This window comes from Silene latifolia, chromosome 3 (assembly GCF_048544455.1).
Source record: "Silene latifolia isolate original U9 population chromosome 3, ASM4854445v1, whole genome shotgun sequence".
NCBI classification, from domain to species: domain Eukaryota; kingdom Viridiplantae; phylum Streptophyta; class Magnoliopsida; order Caryophyllales; family Caryophyllaceae; genus Silene; species Silene latifolia.
In genome coordinates, this window is record NC_133528.1 from 124601550 (window position 1) to 124621423 (window position 19874).

The window sequence follows — 19874 nt, forward strand, 5'->3', positions numbered from 1 at the left end:
TAACAACAACAACAATAATAATAATAAACATTAATAACATTATTATTCATTTTAACAACAACAACAACAACATTAATAACATTATTATTCATTTTAATAATAATATTCATAATAATAATAATAATAATAATAGTAATTATAATAAATAAATTATTATTAACAGTATTATTAATTATAATTATAATAATAATAATAAATAATAAAGAATAATAATATTAAAAAATAGTATTATTGATAACAAAATTAATAATAATTATTAAATTTAAGATGAATAAAGCTGAAATGAGCTGAACTGAATGGAGCTGAGCTGAACTGAACTGAACTGAATAGAGCTGAGCTGAGCTGAAAATAAGCCAGAAAGAACAGAGCCTAAGTATATAGATTGATAGATAGATAGATAGATAGATATTGACATTGATTTAGCAGCAAACAATAGATAGATAGATAGATATTGATATTGATTTAGCAGCAAACAATCAATCATATTACCTCCATATGGAGATACCTCCTTAATCGAGGATTTAATTGCATTATCTTCCCCATTTTTATCTTCAATTTGCTCCATTTGTTCACATAAGATCTACTACCCTAATAATGATTACCTTCATTTCAAGCTACCCTGAGTAATAATAATTATGATTTCGTATTTCTAATGAAAACAAAACTCCGGTGGACCGAGTCGCTCCTTTCTGCAGACCGCCCAGTTTTTGGTAGTCGGTAGGAGTTTGATTCTAGATTTCATCATGTAATCCAATTTCATATTACTAGTAGAACAATGTCAGAGTCTTGAGTTGGAAGTAGATTATTGGCCGAGATTCCCTAACTAAGCAACAGGAAAGAGAAATATCTTAGCGTTGGGCTTACACAACATTTTCTATCTTCTTGTGCTCTTATAGGGCCTTTAGTCGATTTGGCGAATGCTTAGAAGTGCAATTACCAAATCCGCAACACTGATAGCGTGACTACTCTTTTTCACTTGTCTAGTTTTATTCCCGGCTCCTTAAATGGCAAGGTTCAAAATAATATAATATACCTAACAGGCTAAAAGGAAAGTATTTTGTACCGTTTACAAAAAAAAAACATTACAATCCTAGAGAGCAAAAACCAAGCAGCACAACTGGACCATAAAACAGCTACCTAATAAGACATCGCTCAAGCCACAATGCAACTGCCAAAAAAAGAATTCCTAACTTTGCTAATATATTCAAACACGCCGAAATTTGCTCTTCTTCAATTTGGCCAGCCCCACCATCAAGAGTTTGATGTGAATCTCAATTTAGCCGTCCGATGAATTTGGGGCTGGATGAGTTAATCTAGTGTACATGTATAATGATGAATGGATCATCTCACCAAATCAATTACATATTTTTCACATTAAGCCAGCCAGCATTGCTCCAGGATCTGTCAAATCTGCTACGGGGCTAGTAGGCTGTGCGTGTAATGGTGGGGCTTGAGAAGATGCTGGCATGGCAACTAAAAGTTCCTTTACAATTTCTTTCAACCTGTAAATCAGATAGCTTGTAAGGGTTCTGACAGTTTGAGCCAGATTAATCCCAGGTCATACTAGGAAACTTACTCAAATGTTAGTGCAGGATCTCCAGATGCAACTGTCATACGCAGTTGAGTTCTGTCTGCAGGATCGGTCTCTATTCTCATCTGTGTATTCATTTTTAACAAAATATGTATCAGTTGCCTGTTTGGATGGGAGCCAATTCCAATACAAATTCTTCCAACGCTGAAAAGATTTGGAAGGAAACCTCAATCCCTTTCCCTTCTCCTTCCCCCCTCATCCACCTCGTCCCTTCCCCTCCAAATTTGAAGTTATATCCAAACATCTAAGCGACCTCTAGTGACTCTAGTCTACACCCTACAGTATGGCTTTGTTTGGATGGAAAGAAAGCAACGAATGCAATTTCCCTTATCAAGATCGTAGGTTGGGTTGGAGGGAAGTAGAGGGAGGGAATTCAGGGAAATAAGAGGGGATCCATTTTTCTCCTACAAGGCAATTAAAAACCTTAAAAATATAGGAAAACATTGAAGGCATGCCCCTGTCCCTTCCCTTCCCTCCATTTTTCACTTCCCTGAGTTCTCTCGCAAACTAGTATCCAAGCATAGGAAGGAAACCGTGACGCTACCATTGAAAATGCCAAGGAACACCTAGTATTAATTTGCTGTGTAGTAGTCTACATAAGGCACTTGGGAGCTTCAGCAAGAAAGAAGAATCGAAAAAAATGTTGTTCGAAATCATACCAAACATAACATGGCCCTTGTGCTTTCTGAATAAAATGTTGTACATGCTACTAGGTTATTTGGATTTGGATCCTGCATTAATGATTAAGGAAAAAATAAATATAGACCCAAAAGTCCATGAAATAAAGTGGTTCAGGCTCAGAAAATCATTCGGGAACTTACAAGTCCAGGGCAAACCATCATGTGATAGCTATTAAACAAATTTGCCATCTCTATCAACGACATAGGCTTAACACCTCTGACCTGCACATTTTTTGGCACCATAACACTTATAACAACCAATTGATAGAACATCTAGGTCAGCAGGAAGCTAAAACAAAAAGAACATGACATGAAAAATACACAGACATATCACGTCGTGAAACAGGTCTAATCGGTGCAAGTGTTCGAAGGCTATCATGTATGACCGGGCCTAATGCGCACCTAATAAGGTTGCAGTTTCCCTATGTTTCAAAAAAAAATGCACCAACATCTGTACTACATTTGTTTAATGATGGCATTTTAATATCTGCATCAGGGGTTACCTAATACGTTACCTAATTCGCTCACCTAGGTGCGAATTGCGAATTAATACGTGCGTATTAATTCGCAATACGCTTTCGAATTAATTCGCGAATTATATATTAAAATCGGCGAATTCTAAAAGTTCAGTTCGTGAATTAAAAACTAAAAATTCAATATGAATTCGCAAAAAGTAGAGAATCGAAGTCGATAAACTTACATTTTTTGTTCATATAATTCAAATATTACGCATAATATAATCTATTGTTTATAAAGTGAATACCAAAAGTATAGTGCAGATTGAAGAACTATAGAAAAGTATGAAGTTTACTTGCAATTAGACCACCACCACCTCAGGCCTTCTTATTGTGAAGATGAAGAAAACTGATATTTGATGATTTATTATAACCACGACAATGAATGCATGTCAAAGGTCTATTATGTACAAATTTCTTTTATTCCAAATTTTTCCAATTAGTTATTACTCTAATCAATATCTCATATTTATCAAGTAAATGAAGCTTATTAGTAATTACGAATTCGCGAATTGCTTTCTTTTGTAATACTTTGCGTATTCAATTCCCTATTTTGAACGAATCGCGAATTCGAATTACGAATTCGAATTATGCGTATTATGAATTCGGTAACCCTATTCTGCATCATATGTTGCCCTAACAGAAACAAAAGGCCAACAGCCACATATTTACAACTCATGTTCATTTCAAAGCCACTAATATGGAAATTCAGCTAGCAAGAATTAGCAACTGGAGAGAGCAGCAAGGCAAACAGAAACTACAAACAATTTTACACAAACCATTGACAATAAGAAAATATGAGATTTCTATCTTAAACTGAATACATAAATATAACATGGTGTCCCTCAATAACATTTATATCTTATTGGAAAAATATGGTAGCATTTCGTTACTCAGGAACTAAATTTCATTTCTAAGCCACATATCTTAGAAATGGTGGAATGAAGGTCATCTGTCACATCTCATGTCCCATATACAGTTGCAACTTCCTAGTTCCCTCAGAAACAGGCATTATGTTTGGTTAATTAAAAGTTGAATTGTAAAGAAGGAACATCATTTTTGACATCTTTCAAAATATCCACCTACAAAATATTAGCAATAGTAATAACAAGAGGAGGGAAGGTAGTCAACCAGATTCCTAGTTGATACTTAAGATGTCAGAATATTTCAGACCAGAAAAACAAAATCCCATATTTTTGGGTTTTTTCTTTTAAAGGGTGTGTTTGGATAGCAAAAGTGGAGGGGAAGGGAGGGGAGGGAAAGGGAGGGAAGGGGGTGGGGAATGGAGGATGAATGTTTGGTTACAATTTCCCTCCAAATCTTTCCTATGTTGGAAGGATTTTGATTAGGCCTTGGAGGAGGGAAGATGGATTCCTCCAATCCCTTCCCCCTCCATTTCCATCCTACCCCTTTTGTTAGGGTGAGATTATCAGTCAGACTCTCCCAAGTCTTAAGACTCTGCCACATCAGCTTTCCACTAACTTTTATTATTTCTTTATTGTTCAGACCCACCTCAGACTCTACTTTTCCACTCCACTTTTTTTTAACAAAAAGAAATGACACATGTTGCCCACTCATTGGACAATTTTTCTTTAAGGTGGGGTCAAGACTCACCTAAAGTCTTAAGTTGAGTCTTGGATTTCCAAGACTCAACTTAAGACTTTGTCAAGACTAGGGTAGATTATTGGTAGTCTTGAGTAAGTCTTGTCTCAAGACTTACCAAGGTAAGTCTTGTCTCAAGACTACCAATAATCTTACCCTTATCCAAATAAGGGATTTTGTATCCCTCCCTTCCCTTCCCCTCTTCAAATCCCCTCATCCAAACAAGGCCAAACCAGTAAAATCTGGTAACTATCAACAGAATCTAGGCAGAAAAATGAATCCATTCTTCTTACTACATAAAAACTATCCCCTCGATTTTGGATACATGAAGAGTTGTTTGAAGCATAACATAACTATCGCATTCAAGGTGACAAGCACATATAGAGTACAAGCACATTACTTTGAAAAATAGGATGAAAAAAATAGTTAAAAAATGCACACCACTTCCTGGAGCTTTAAAGGAGGCCCCGACAGCGATCTCCATTGGGGGAAAAATTCTTCAGGAGACACTGTCATTATCTGCATGAACTTGTTCAAGACAGCTGGTATACGAAGCTTTACATTCACCTGTGGCACATCAAACAGTTTTTGTCTTCACATGCTGTCACATATTCAGAAGTATTATAGACAGTTATGCATCCAGAGAATAAGTACCATAGAACTCCCAAACTTGTATGAAAAGTCAAGAACAGCAACATCCCTACTTGGGCGGAGATTCACTATTTCAAGTGGGCATTGTACCTACAAAAAAAGAGCAAAACATCTGTAGTTGCTTTCCGTAACACATTACACATACATTTAAAAGCAGTAAATATAGCAGAATGTTAGTCTCAATGGTGAAAACTCACCTGAGCTCTGGGAGGAATAGTCCCAGGCACCTGGGAAAGCTCTAACTTCAAATGAGTGGGGGGTAGTATGACTGCTTGCACCGACTCAAGAGGACCGACATTCTTATTTCCCAAGAATAGAACCATACGCCCATGATGACCCCGCCAGTCAGCTTTTATCCCAATCTGTAAACATTTTGGAAAAGAGATAGCAAATGGTCTTAAGAGCCTAAAACGTGTAAATTGTGACACGTTACAAAGTCCTATTCATAAAATCCTATAAGAACTATACAAGCAGTGGAACGTGAAAAAGATAGTAGAGGACACTCATACTCTAGATAGCATTTCAAACCTGAATGTTGGGATCCTCATAGAGCACACCACTATCCTTGAGGCATAAGCTTTGGAATCTTTCTGCAATATTCCCTATAGGCTGCATTATAAACACTAAATCAGCCAATCACTTGTATTCAGGATACTATCAAAGACCTCGGAAGGCCCATTCAGTATTATTGAGCTTTTCCAATGACTGTACAAATTACTTACTTACATTGCATGTTATAGCATTTCAAACATTACATAATTGAGCTTTCTTAAGATAAAAACAAAAAATAGACGTCTACATTAAAAAAAAAAAAAAAAAAAAAAAAAAAAAAAAGGTTGATCATAAACATCAAGAAAATTCGTTTGCTTCTATACCTGCAACTAGAAAGCTGCATCGATAAGACAACTTACTCAAGATCACAAAGGTTTCACTTTCATGTCCATACGCTTTTCGCCTATGAAACTATTGTTTTATTTTCTGGTGAAGACTACAAAACTATTATGTTGATGGAGTATATTGAATAGACTGTTGCAACCCTCTATAAAGTAGTGAAATGGATTATGAAAAGAGTTGTCATGAATAATCTTACAGTATACACAATGAATCCTTTTGCAACTGTTTACTCTTAGCAGAAGCAGAAGATATTTCAACAAGTTAGGAGATATGACACAATCTCACTACCTGAACGGTATTTGTTTGCTCATCTACAGGGGCGAGAGCCAACGCGTAGTCTATAGCTGAAGTGTCTTCAGCTCCTGATACCAACCCATGCTCTGACTGCAAGGGTGTAACCGGAGGACCTTCAATAGCAAGCGGGCCCAAAAGGTCACCAAGAAGATCAGGAGACGAAGTAGCCTGTTGGGAATCCACTTCAGCCACAATCCCGTTTGATTGAGATAATGCTCTCTGCCTACTTTGCTCATCCTGCTGAGATTATAAGTTTTAGGTAAAACTTGAAGATACTTTGGCAAGTATTGTACAAGATGTTGAAGGTTCAAATGATAATCATCTAACCCCAGTAGTGCTCGTGCTTGGAATTTTCACGAGGGTAAGAGGACCAACAGGAGGAGTTCCATTTGCTGGCTGCTGGTCAGTAACAACTAGTGCACTTGACGTCTGCTGCTGGGCTCGCAACTTAATAGCACTCTGTTCTGCAGTATCAACTTCAGTATCTTCAGCCTTCTTGATTAGAGCAGACTGCATTTACATTGGACCAAATGAGCATCTAAATGATAGATGTCAGTTTCCTGGGAACAAAAGTTACAAACAAGTACCTGGCGTTCAGGAAATTTTGGCATCTCAGCCAATATGTCTGCTAAATCAGCACCTTTCTTACTCAATGCAAGATACTCAACTGCACGTTGTTGGATTTCAGCATCAATGCTACTTTCGTATCTGAAATAAGTGTTGTCACAAGCTCGAAGGTTAAAAACTCGTAAAAATGAATGTGCATAAACATTTATTAGCCTCACTAATTAAGGTAACTTGAAGTGACTGGTCTACTTCGATAGAGTATGGCATCGAAGAGGTCTGAGTGAACAGAAATCACTTAGGTGAATAAACTAAGTTCGATTTTACTTATAACCTTACCATATTCTTTTTTAACTTTTCTTATGTGTAAGGTTTTTATTATAGTTTGAATCTCTTCTTGCTGTTCCCTTGTTTTATGTAGAGTATTATCTTTTCTCTTTGATTTTTCATAACACCTTAATTTTAAAAGGAATAAGAAACAACGAGGGGAGGAGGGCCCAAGACGACAAAGCACAGCGCACGCGCCTTATAGATGTGAGGAAGACAGTATTTACAAACAAATTTGTATCTTTAAGATAAAAGTATTGAGCCATATTTCCCTTTTTTGGTTTTTAAAGAGAGTAAGCATGTAAATGATAGACATTCGGGATAATATGCCAACGAGAATGACATAATAAGGAACTAGAAGGAAAACAAATATTGAAAAAGCATAGTGTTGCACCTTGCTGGCAGTGCCTTGTCTATAAGGCGCCTAGGCGTTTTGGCAAGTGCCTCACCGAGCCTTGGGCTTAAGTGTGCCTGAGGCGGGCGCGCTTAAACTAAGCGATGCACTTACTTTTCCCATTTGATTCTTTTTTTAACTCTCATTCAAAAGGTTTTTTTCCTATTTATGTTTTTTTTCTTCATTTTTCTCTTCACACAATTGTTAACACCTATCTAGCTTCACATCACTATCATGTTTTCAGTTTCTTTACTTTCATTTTTTTCCTACCAAACAATGATGTTTCCATACATAATTCCCGACAGTTGGTAGTGAATCATTTAGAAGACTCACTTGTGAAACACTGCCCAAATTTGATTCTGCAATTCTGGGTCCGGATGTTCCATGTGCATTAAAATCTTCGCATATGTAGAGAGTAAAATAGCAATTGTGGAAATCCTGAAAAGAAAATTCTCCTTGAGACATTTGAAGCATATAGACAGAACAGCGATGGGAAAAAGGCACAAACAAAAAATAACAAAAAATCTTACGAAACTGTTGGAAGCTTCTCGTGAATAATATTAAAGAGTTCCTTGGGACTACAGCCCGGCCGTCTGGCTAAAAGGTGGCCAAATTCTCCAAGTATGTAAGCACTAACCTGAAGCATATGCAAGCATAATGCACAGCAACATAAATCAGAGGGAAAAATTAAGCAGGCAAAAATACACGAGACTCTCAGATATTCAGCAATAATAGATTGTTGACTAAAGATTACAGCAGTCAAGCAGTAGCCCTGAACCAACATAAATTAATCCCAATCGTATAATTTTGAAGGATAAGGCCAATAATACGTAAGTCTTCACTTCCAACGGATATAGATCCTAGATTCCATAGAAAACCAACAAGTAACGATGTAAACATGTTCATAGATGGCTTGACAAAATGGAAGCAAAAACCAGAAAAATATCCACTTAGGTGCACTGATGTTTAGACTACTTTGGAGTCGTGATTCTCATGAAGTTTCACAAACCCAGTTTGATGACCCAAGTTTTAGAGCAATTTCTCACTTTGGTATTAAATATTGATTAACACCTTGATTATAGCTATAAATGTGTTTGCACAGCCCTATACCACTGTACAGCTCATATTCAATAATATGAACCTTAAGGTTAAAATATTCAAACGTCATATGCACATTAAATGATTAAAATCTTTTTTAGTGTGATGAAAAGCAAAAATCAACATTGAAAAAAATACAAGGTTCAAAATTTCCATAGTTTACAACACTGTTTGGTGGTGCTTAAAACATTTGTGATGTCAATAAAATTTTGGTCCACTTTAGGTCCAAAGTGGAACACATCAAAATGCTGAAAACCTAAGTGGAAAATTTTCTCAACTTAAAAAGGGTTTAAGCAAACTAATTATTTAACAGTATATTCTTGACAACAGTGCCACCAATGTCGAATCATTATCTTCAAAAGTCAAAACGACACAGCTTCTCTCTTAATACTCTGAAAGTGCAAGGTACAGAGGTCAGAGAACCAACCTTAACCATTGTTTCATGTATAGCAGTCTTATCAAGATACTCCCTGGCCTTCACTGCTGCATAAGGCTGAAAAAAAAAGTAGGGAAAACGATTGTCAGCAAAAAAAAAAAAAAAAAAAAAAATCAAACTTAATAAATAGTTGCACCAAAAACTGATAAAAGGAGCATAAACGCAAAATTTCGTACTTGTAAATCTTCATTGTTTGTGACGAATTGCACCACACGGAACCAGATGTCATCACTAACAAAGTCTCCAGCTTTATCAATCAACTGAAGAATCACATCCACATACCTGCATTTTTTGAGAAGTGAATAACCGCATTTAAATGGCTATGAAACTGGAATCATGAGTTAGTGATTCTACAAAACAGATATGACCCCACCTACATCCCTTACAAGTAGTTCCACTGTTTACATGGTCCTCATGAGTCAAGCCTACAGTTGAAGAGACTGCCATTTTTCACTCAAGAATTACGTAAACAATGAACCATACTGATGCCTAGACTACAAAAACCGTGTCAAAGAGACACGATTCAGCGTAAAATAGATTCCCCCTAATAACCATGCACGTTGAAGATAATACATATAAATAAATCAGAAAAATTTGAGTAAGTACCATGACAAGTCAGGAGCAAATTTTTCTGCAAGTATGGCAGCTTTTAAAGACAGTTCTTCCCTCATTGCAAAATCTGCTGTGCTTAAATACTGCACCAAAAAAAAAAAATCACAAGTTCAAGCAGTTGTCTTTCAGAACAACTTAGATTACACCTGAAAAAAGAGAGGCTATGAATGTTAACCTGCAGTAATTCTTCAACGATTTCCTTTGCATTTGAAACATCACACATTCCGTAAAGCAAATCAAGAGCACGCCGCCGGATACTACAAAGACAAACTATAATCAGTCACTGTGCATCACAGAGGAAGCGTATAATTTCGAGGAAGTTGGCTAGAACAAAAATGAAAAATAATGTTTGAAGCCATTTAATCATTGATAATAAGCTGAGAAATGCTTCTTTGAGCAGGAATAGGGCGGCAGTGATGGATATTTTTCATCACACAAATATAACTTTTTTTGCATTCCATGAAAAGCTAGTGTCATTTATCTTACAGCATAGTTAAATAGTACTACACTTCATAATACAACTTTCTTTGCATTCCATGAAAAGCTTCTTCAACGAGATATAAATGCATCTAATGACAGCAGGATGATGGCCAATGCAATCATCAATCAACATGGAAATACTAGAAACACTTGTCAGCCTACATACATTAGGAAAAAGAGAATAGGGAGGATAAAATATTGAGCCACAACCTGATATCAGGATCCTTGAGAGACGTAATGATTTGAGCTTGATGCCGCTTAATAATATCCTGCACATCTGTAACCATCAACATGCGGGTCATATTTTCCTGCAGAAGAGTATTGCAGCAAATAACAGAGTTGTCAGAAGCTGAAGTGATCACTGAAGCTTGATTGAAGTGCAGCCATAAGCATATAAAAAATTATCCATAAGCTTAAGAAACTCACCAAACCAAGGTATCGGATGTTTGGTTCACGAACAGCAATGAACTTTCCAAGCAAAGCAACGCATTGAGACATCATCTCTTTTTCAGCATCAAGATGCATGACCTGTGACATGACCAGCACAATAAAACACATACACAACTTCTGTATCTCTCAAATATGGAATATCCTCACCAGCACAAAAGTTTGATCACTTTTTTGTTTAGGCTCTTTTTAAGGATTTAAGAGGAACTGCCCCACATACACCTACAGGCCAGATTGAAATGTCGTCTCCGCTCCCTTTCAATTTAATAACTTCGATAAGAGTAAAACGAGAGTGTGACCATTAAATCTACTATATATAGAAAACGAACAACGGAGTACTATTTTGGGACAAAACAAATTGGGAAGGTGATACTTCTTTTTTAGATGGAAGCAGTAGTAAATATTAAGTGAACTGAGCATTGCAAATTGAAATTTGTGAATTATTAGCCTTCCTTTGCAAACCTTCACAGGTATACGTCAAAGTATTTTCCTTTTCACCAAGTATCACAGCTTTAAAGTAAAGATAAATTTTTCATTCATATAAGGTGCTTCATCAAGCCACTAACTGATTCAACAAATAATGTGATGAATAAATAATTATAGAACTCTCTGCTGTTGAAATTGAGAATATAAGTACAGAAACTTACAAGAGCAAGGGCTTCAAAAAGAACAGCATGCGAAGCATTGTTCTTGTTCACATTCTTTACAACATCTGTTCCCATTAATATCCGTTGCAAAACCTAAAAGCATGAGGTATATTAGATCCCTTATTAAACGAAGTAGGAGAGAACTACATGGAAGAAGCAAACCTCAAACAACGATTTCCGAGTATTTGGATCCTCTATATTGGGAAAATATTGAAGGGCTCTCATAGCCTTAACCTGCACCAAATGTACATAATAAGCTAACACAATAATATCGTACGTGTTTTGGTAAGTGATTGCTTTCATGGAAGCCAAGAAAAGATTCTCGCCATAACTAAAAATGAAATGATTTTACTTTCCTAATCCCCGATAAGAAAGGAGGGGGGGGGGGAGGGGGAGATATTATTACAAGACCTGCTCTTTTATAATTATAAGCAGAAACTAAGCTAAACGTAGAAAGGAACCTGAAGCCAGGGAGATGGGATGCCATAATATGTATACTCTTGTGGAACATCCTGATTTCTAGCAAGCCTTTCCAAAATTTTCACGCATTTGGGAACACAACTCCAGTATGCCTCATGGTTGTTTGCTACTAAAGCAACCAACAAGCTCATGGAGGAAGTCAAAACACCCAAATCACGTTCGTCTAGAAGTTGCGTCATTCTGTCTGACCTGGTAAAAATAACGAACAAAAAACAGGGCCGAGTGTATCACATACAGCTATATAACAGTAAGGAAACGATAATAATGCAATCTAAACCTTCAAGTATTCCTCTGTTCCAGTTAGTATCCTAGAAAATTCCTTTTTATCAGAAATTGTTTTTAAAACAAAGTCATCAAAATGGTACCGACTACCACGAGTTACTCTAGGAGAGAGGGGACATTAAAACAAATAGCAAAGGATCTTTGAAAGGAAAGAAAGCCTAATGAGAGAGCATACCACCCGTCTGCATTTACAACATCTGGATTTTTCCTAAATAAACGAAGAAGGCATAGAGCAGCTTTCTTTCTCACCAGGGGCCTGCAACTGCTAGACATCTAAAGAAAAATAACAAATCACAGCTATTATTTAAGTCATCGTGACTCATATGATGCAATGGAAATGAAAACTGTGTTATACCAGTAATTTCTGCACATCAGGCGCTAGAGATTCTGAAAATTCCCTTCCGCCTATGTTTCCAACCTACACTCAAAAAGCAGGCATCAGTATCAATGTCATAGATACGGCATCAGTTCAGATCAATAGCAAAAAAAAATACAAAATCTGTTCACGTCAATTTAATAACTTGCAGTGAAGTCAATGCTCCAACCTATTTTAAGTTATATTATCCTTCTTTATCTCAGGGATCACTATCCTGTTCGAAAATATCCCAAAGAGTCCGAGTTACTACTATAGGTCAGCCTTCTCAACTTACCCTGCAAGCCTGCTTCATTCTCAGCCAAAAGAAATAGACTGATGCAGATAAAACTTATAGCCAAAGCAACAACTTAAAAAAATTGCACTGCGAAGAACCGGAGTGGGGAAAGTTTAGGATAATGTTATAATTAACAATTACATAGTCATAGAGATGACACAAGCATAGCGTTCCCATCGTTTTATTAAACCATGTGAGGCACCGAAGTATAAAAGACTCCAAATGGTGTCGAGACAAATAATGAATAAAAATCGTGTCAAAACAAATAATGCATAAAAATGGAATAAATTCCATCTTGACTTCCTTTATTTTGTGAGATATTCGACCTGTTTTGAGAACAGCTACTAATATTCAGGAGCCTTCCTTAACCAACCCATAAGGGTTTAATCTTACAAACAGCAAATTCTAAAACCGACTGAAAAGAAACGGAGTCCATGAAATGATATAAACATGGGAGTAAAGAAAGCAAGAGACAAATCAGGAACACTGCTAGTTAAGTAGCATACCAAGGTCAAGGCAAGACATTGAAAAGTTTCATTGCGTCCAATGATATCATTGCGCACAGTATTTATAGCTAGCCGCAAGAAATCGTGATTCTCGTTCAGCAAACATGATGTAACTATGTAACCAACCTGCAGTAAGAATGGAAGATATACTAAGGTGAGCACTAAGAATGGAGTAGACAAATGGTAAAAATTTAAAATATCAGCAACTCAGCATAGCAAAACTCGATGCACGTTCATTAAAAATTATAATCCTTTCATTCCACAATGTTCCTCCCACATTCCATTTTGCAACATTTCTTTTGTCCCTCCCATGAAAAGTTCCATTTTTGTGCGTACTAGTTCTTATGAAAAGTGCGTACTAGTAGACAAATGGAATGACATGGCTTTTCCATAATGTATCTTGACGGTAACTACAAACATGGATACGACATGGCTTTCCCACATGAAGATTTATGCAAACCAAGAAAATTATAATTTAAATTAACGTTATTAAATTTGAAGGTAATAAATAGTAAGTAGAAATCAACTAAATTAAAAGTTTAAGTGAAGATAACATGTTTAACGAGTACAAAAATCCCAAACGACGTCAAAAGTCAAACTATTTGTCCACTATTTATATAAGAAATTAAAAGCAAACTATTTACTAGAATAAGAACCAATATGTCCCTCTTTATTACTGTATTAAGTAATACACTAGAAGCATTCCAAATTCCAGTAAAAGCAAATTCATGGTATACATTTACAAAAACCTAGGGGTGATAGATATTTTAAACATTTTCCCATAAATTTAGCCACAGCAGATTAATTGTTCTCTTTATCCTTTAGTAATACGCTAGATGTATCCCAATTTCCTACATTAAAAGTCTCTAAATTGTTCAATAAAACTAAACCCACCAAATCCCTTTACAAAAACTTACGAAGGCAAATACTTTTAAACATTTTGCCATAAATCTATCCACGATAATTTAATGTTCTAAGTTATAAAGCCATCTTCCCCATTCAAGTCTCCATCAATAGCTTCCTTCCTTTTTCATTAAATGTTAATCGCTTGCTTCCTCATACAATCGTGTGTGTATGTATGATGGTAGAACTTAACTAGATTGTCCTCAATGCATTAATCCATAAATTTTAGTTCACTGATCTTCATCTATGTGTTAGCATATGTGGTAAGTCAATCATTATAGGTATTTCAGTATTTGTACCCCTAGAATATTACATTTTTAATGTCATTTTCCGCATTATGTGAGCTAAAATTGCACATTTTATCAATTTTGGGTTTAGAATTACTCTTATGTAAGGGCATTAGCAATAGAGGTTCATCGAGAGGTTTGTAGGATGACATGTCCACTATTTTAGAGGTTTGTCTACAAACCTCTCTATTGTTGGAAATGGATATTGAGGTTCATGGATGAGAATGGTTACACATTTGTATACAGGTTTGTCGGATGACATGGCAAGTGGTGGATAATTTGAACTGGGTCCCATAGTATGAACCTTGAAAAGGTTTATCTATTGTTATCTATGGATTTGTTATTAGAGAGGTTTGTGAATTTGGTGATGTGTCAAGTGACAAACCTCTTTAGAGGTTCATCTATTACTAATGCCCTAATATTTGTGCTAAATTTGGGTTTTTAGTACAAATTTTATTATTTAGTGATGATCCATATTAATTGAGATTGGATTTTAATCATTTAGTGATTGCCTGTAATAATGGAGATCGGAAATACACTAAATTGGTATACAAGAATATTCAGGTTTCATAATATGACCGTATTTCACTCGTTGGTTCAAAGCGCGTTGTAAAGCTAAGATCAAGACCTTAAACTTTGTAGAAGAGTGCTTAAGCGAAAACCGCCGTCTAGTGGTCGAACATGGACAGCAATTATATATTGTACATGTTTAGCCTGAAAGTAATAAACTAAAAGAAAGACCAATGGCCCAATTGTAAAAAAAGACAGTCCATATGGACTGAAAAGACAAGTTGGTGGAAGCATCATAAAATTTAAGTGGGAAGTGGGCTACATCCAAAGTATATTACGGAAAAGAACGGAGCAAAGTAGAGGAGAGGGAGGCACAATCAAATGGGCTAAGCCCAGAACACAAGAACATTGAAGAAAAGACAGAAATACAAAAAGGGGTAGGCGGGTAGCCGCAATATAAGGGAAAGGGAGAGAAGAAGCAAACAACAGACGGAACGAACAGAGGCGCAACGAAGGTCAGGCAATGCCAAGCAGCACAACTCCTTTATCCCGGCCTATTTTCATTTGATTCTTAATGAGACTTCTCAATCTTTCTCTTATTTTTACTTTTTTTAGCATTAGTATGGAGTAGTTTGCTTAAGATGAGCATGTAATTAACTATATGATATCGTGGGATAATGAGATTAGTTTGGTTGAATGATTAATTAGTGTATTGGATATTCATTCAAGATTCATAATCTGACTTTGTGAATTCATGTTAATTGGTAGTAGGATTATTTGAGTTGTTGAATTGGTAGTAGGATTAATTGAGTTGCAATTTTATGGCTTAATTTTGACTTAATTTTGCATTTGAATATTGTTTATTAATTGACATGTGAAGTTTTAGTTTTCTGGTTTTGTACAACTCAATTGATTAGTATTCTTAATGCAACCAAACTTATTAGTTCAACCACCTTTAATGCATGTTTTCATGGTTTAATTGATATAGTTCGGAAGGATGAAACTTGCGTTTTTTTCACGGGATTTAAGGAGTGAGAAAAATAAACTGGTTGGTTGCTTGTTTTAGAGGGATTAACGGGTTAATCAACCTATCCAATATTAATTAAGTAAATTGTTTATATTATCCTATTAATTCGTCATTCATAGTTTAATTCCTAGGATACCTTTGCTATTTTTAGTCGTTGCTGTTTAAATATTTGTTTACCTTAGTCTAGTCTTGGTATAAAAACACCCTCCTAAACAAATCCCATATTTAGATATTTATACTATTATATTAAATAATCTGAGATAATAACATTGGTCTATGTGGGTTTGACTCTTGCTCACCCTATCAAATATCAATAAGGTAGTGTTAGTGAATACTGAATAGTGAGTAAATATAAATTTAATTTTGACCAACAACTTTCTTATATATTAATACTTGGTTCACGTTTAAGGTATTCCGGGCCCTTAAGTTTTACTTCGGTTTTCAAAATCGTTTTAATCTTTATTCTCGATTTAAATTCTAAGTTTTTATAAAAGAAATCCGGACTTCGATTTTAAAACCTATAAGTTTACCTAGCTTTTGTATTATGTTTCACTCCCCTTTTGTTTTTTTCTTTTCTATTTTTTTCGCATTTTGAGGTGTGCGTTCACCCATTGACGGTTTAAAATGATGATTCATGTCAGCCAACCCCAAATCATTTTGGGATTAAGGCTCTGATGTTGTTGTTGTTGTTGTTGTAAAAACGACACGCACCAAATTTTAGCATTGTTGCTGGGAACTATTTTGTTTATTATCTTAGAATATATATTAATTAGTTTAGTTATTTAATTATTTATTTATTATCTTAGAATATATATTAATTAGTTTAGTTATTTAATTATTTATATAGCTTTTAAATTTTTGTGAGAGATATCTACTTGATATATTGGAGATGGCTGCCAAAACTCAGAAGAGATTGAAAGAGCAATTATTTTCTTATGATGAGACACCTAAAAGTATTATTTTTCCCACTTCGGATAGACCGTTTCCATAAGTCCAGGTTTCATCTGTGTTAGCATATGACACACAGTGGATGTGAATCTAATCATTCAATGCTTTTGTGTTTTCACTTTTCACCACATTGCATCAAAAAAGCTCCAGGTTACTTTTTCACCCTTTTCTGGAACACAACATGAGTAAGCTAGTACTAAGCTAGTATCGGAGAACGAAGTTAGAGATTAAAAAATATACCTGCTTTTCTGGATACTTAGGTGCAGATATCAGAGAAACAGCTTCCATATGACCAAACTCAACATCATAACCCAACATAAAAATGTAAAGCATTTTCCAGACATACTTTTTCTTCTCATAGTGAGACACACCCTGTGAAAAGAAAAAGGTATTTTAGCTGAAGAAGACACCTTACAAAAAAATATTCAAAATAAGGAAAACTCTAGGATCAAGATGTCACACAAAGAGGACTAATATAAGTGGGAAGCAAGCCATAATTGAAGTGAAACAAGCATTACCCCTGAGATAAAAGAGAGATTTCCATGTGACCCTCATTCGAAAACAAGAAGAGCATCAGCAACTTTATGAAACATAATAGCATAGGGTCTTACGCATTTTCTGGTTTAGTTCATTTGACTAAAGTCACAACAATTATTTTGGCTTAATCGGAAACAGATGGAAGGAAAAGGCATATTGATAGTCCGCAGCAAAATGCATGTATTTTTTCTAAGGTGGTTGTTAGTACAATATTACAAATGGAGTTTTTCACAGCACGAATCTGTAAAACAACTATTCATAACAATAAAAAAAAAACCTAAAATCTGTTTTTCCTTTCCAGAAGAGCAGATGTTCTAGTTTCACTGGTGAGTTTCTTACTGGATCGATCCAGTTGCCAATCAAACATTCCAACATCTTCTCTTCTCCAATGTATAATGAGATCATGAAAATTAGTACAACAAATAAGGTAGAGTGTGCTGCTAATCTAGAGTTTCAATAGCTCAAAGTAAGGCTTGACCTGGTGGTTAAAATAGAGGTATCTGGTAAGTTGGATTTCAAGATCGTCCCCTCTTTACCTCATCGAAAGGGCATAAACCCTTCATCAAGGACCAAAAGAAACAGCGATGAAATGACGCGCAGATCAGCAATTATTAAATTGAGTTAATCTCCAAGACTATCTACTGAATGTTAAAGACAAACATATAGAAAGCTTATTCATGAAGATCTTCTTCCTGCTGTAAAAAGGTTATTTTAAAGAAATTCCCAGCAAACAAAACGGCTCTACACAGTTTTGGATGGCTCGTCGTAGCCAAAATTTCTACTTTGAATCTCCTTGGATACAGACAAACAGAAGCAAGGAAAGTTACATATCCCCTAGATCCTCAACACTTAAGTCTAAGTTGTTTGACAAGACTCTGCGCATATTTCGACACATACATCCGACCCTCGACCCACCCCCCCGCCCCAAATTGCGGGAGCCAATGAGGCACAAGGGTAATGTTGTTGTTGTATAATATGAAAGAGAAAGAATCTGCCAAAAAAATTAACCTCAACGCCTTCCCCAAGCATCACTGCCTGTGCCCTGAGATGTCTGTCATTCCAATGCCAATTTTTAAACAATTCCAGACAAACTGGAATCCTTCCCAAGTTTTTCATACTGCATTTAAGGACACTGGACACCATGACTTACGGGGCTAAATGACCTTGTCCAAATTTTCCATCTTCTTTACTTTGATACTTGCAATGTTTCTATTTTATTACACGTGACTAAATTTCTCGATTTCCTTTCATCCATGTTGCTCAACAAAGAAAATTCGCATCTCCCACGCTCACTCACTGGATTGATGTTTGATTTCTTCATAACCAGTCATACATAGATGATCTCTTACAATTTCGTTACCAAATAGTTTAAAAGGCCTAACATCACGGTTCATCTTTCCACCTAAAAGGCTAAAATTAATGGTGCTAACTTGAAATGGCATGGCAAATCCATGTGAGCGAAAATCAGAAGAAATGCTCCACTAAAACTTCCGCCAATACAAATCACAAAATAAGAGCACAAATTAAACCCTATCAATACCCTACCTAATACACTAGGTTTTCCAACTCATTTCGCCACTGAAAAACCTCACAATTATTCACTTAACTGTCTTCTCTACTGCGATCCACTCACATTACATCGACACGCACGCAACGCAACAAAAATCACTCCTAGCACACATTTCGAAGCAAAACAACACAACAAAATCTGAGGTGATAAATGTCTTATCCACAAACACCTTCCGTGTTCAGTACACACAAAAATTCCGATTCCGATTCCGATAATTATATCAAACAATTATCGTTATTTCAACTCCTACTTGTCCAATCTCATACGAATACGGATACGAATACAAAGGCGGAAATTAATTCCAAATTCGAGGAATTAACATCTAATTGCATTACAATTACAACTCACTAAGCTAATAATCGAATAAATTAACGAAATTAAAAGAGCAAAAAAAGCGAAAACCCTAACCTTATCATTTTTAAATTTGGTACGAATGTTACCGAGCTCTTTATCAACACGAAGACGTTCTTGTTCTTTATTCTGACAATTCCGAATATCGCTGATGAACACCGACAATCCTCTCATACCTGACAACGCCATGGCGCTCTACTTCAGATCTCTACAAACTTCTTCTTCTCTGTTCTTCTCAATGACGGAATATAAAATCATATAATAATTAATATAAATGCAGAAATTCGGAGATAAGATCGCAGTTGCGGCGAGGAAAGAGAGAAATGGAGGGGATATTCGCGCGGAGGTTTGAAGGTTTTGAAGAAGGGACAACAATGGAGGAGAGAGAAAATGGAGGACTGTGATCTAGAGAGAGAAAGGGGTGAAAAAAATGTAGAGAGAGAAAGAGGGGGATGAGAGCTGGAGAGGCGACTTCTTTTTTCTGTCTGGTTTTTTTTTTTTACAAACACAAAAGGCTTTTTTACTGGTCAAGTGGTTATAAATCATTTCATGACTCATTTCTCAGCTCACATATGCTGTGCATCATCATTC

General features: G+C 35.8%; 1 protein-coding gene across 2 annotated transcripts; it reads right to left on the reverse strand.

Moving 5' to 3' along the window:
- Window positions 1-963: 963 nt before the first annotated feature.
- LOC141647968 (AP-2 complex subunit alpha-1-like) lies at window positions 964-19816 on the reverse strand. Of its 2 annotated transcripts, none has more exons than XM_074456360.1 (27): window positions 19341-19816; window positions 17066-17197; window positions 13151-13276; window positions 12350-12412; window positions 12170-12267; window positions 11694-11901; window positions 11395-11466; window positions 11233-11325; window positions 10565-10666; window positions 10349-10446; window positions 9834-9915; window positions 9653-9741; window positions 9223-9328; window positions 9038-9103; window positions 8043-8149; window positions 7846-7950; window positions 6815-6935; window positions 6555-6737; window positions 6222-6467; window positions 5568-5648; window positions 5237-5401; window positions 5043-5129; window positions 4830-4955; window positions 2413-2493; window positions 2251-2322; window positions 1577-1656; window positions 964-1502 (listed from the first exon to the last, which is right to left on the reverse strand). In XM_074456360.1, exons 1-27 carry the CDS (start codon window positions 19470-19472, stop codon window positions 1370-1372), a joined length of 3054 nt encoding a protein of 1017 aa, XP_074312461.1. In that variant the 5' UTR covers window positions 19473-19816; the 3' UTR covers window positions 964-1369. The 2 variants fall into 2 exon arrangements, with proteins under 2 accessions (XP_074312461.1, XP_074312462.1); XM_074456361.1 differs by having other exon boundaries at window positions 6222-6464; window positions 19341-19796.
- Between the last annotated feature and the right edge of the window lie 58 nt (window positions 19817-19874).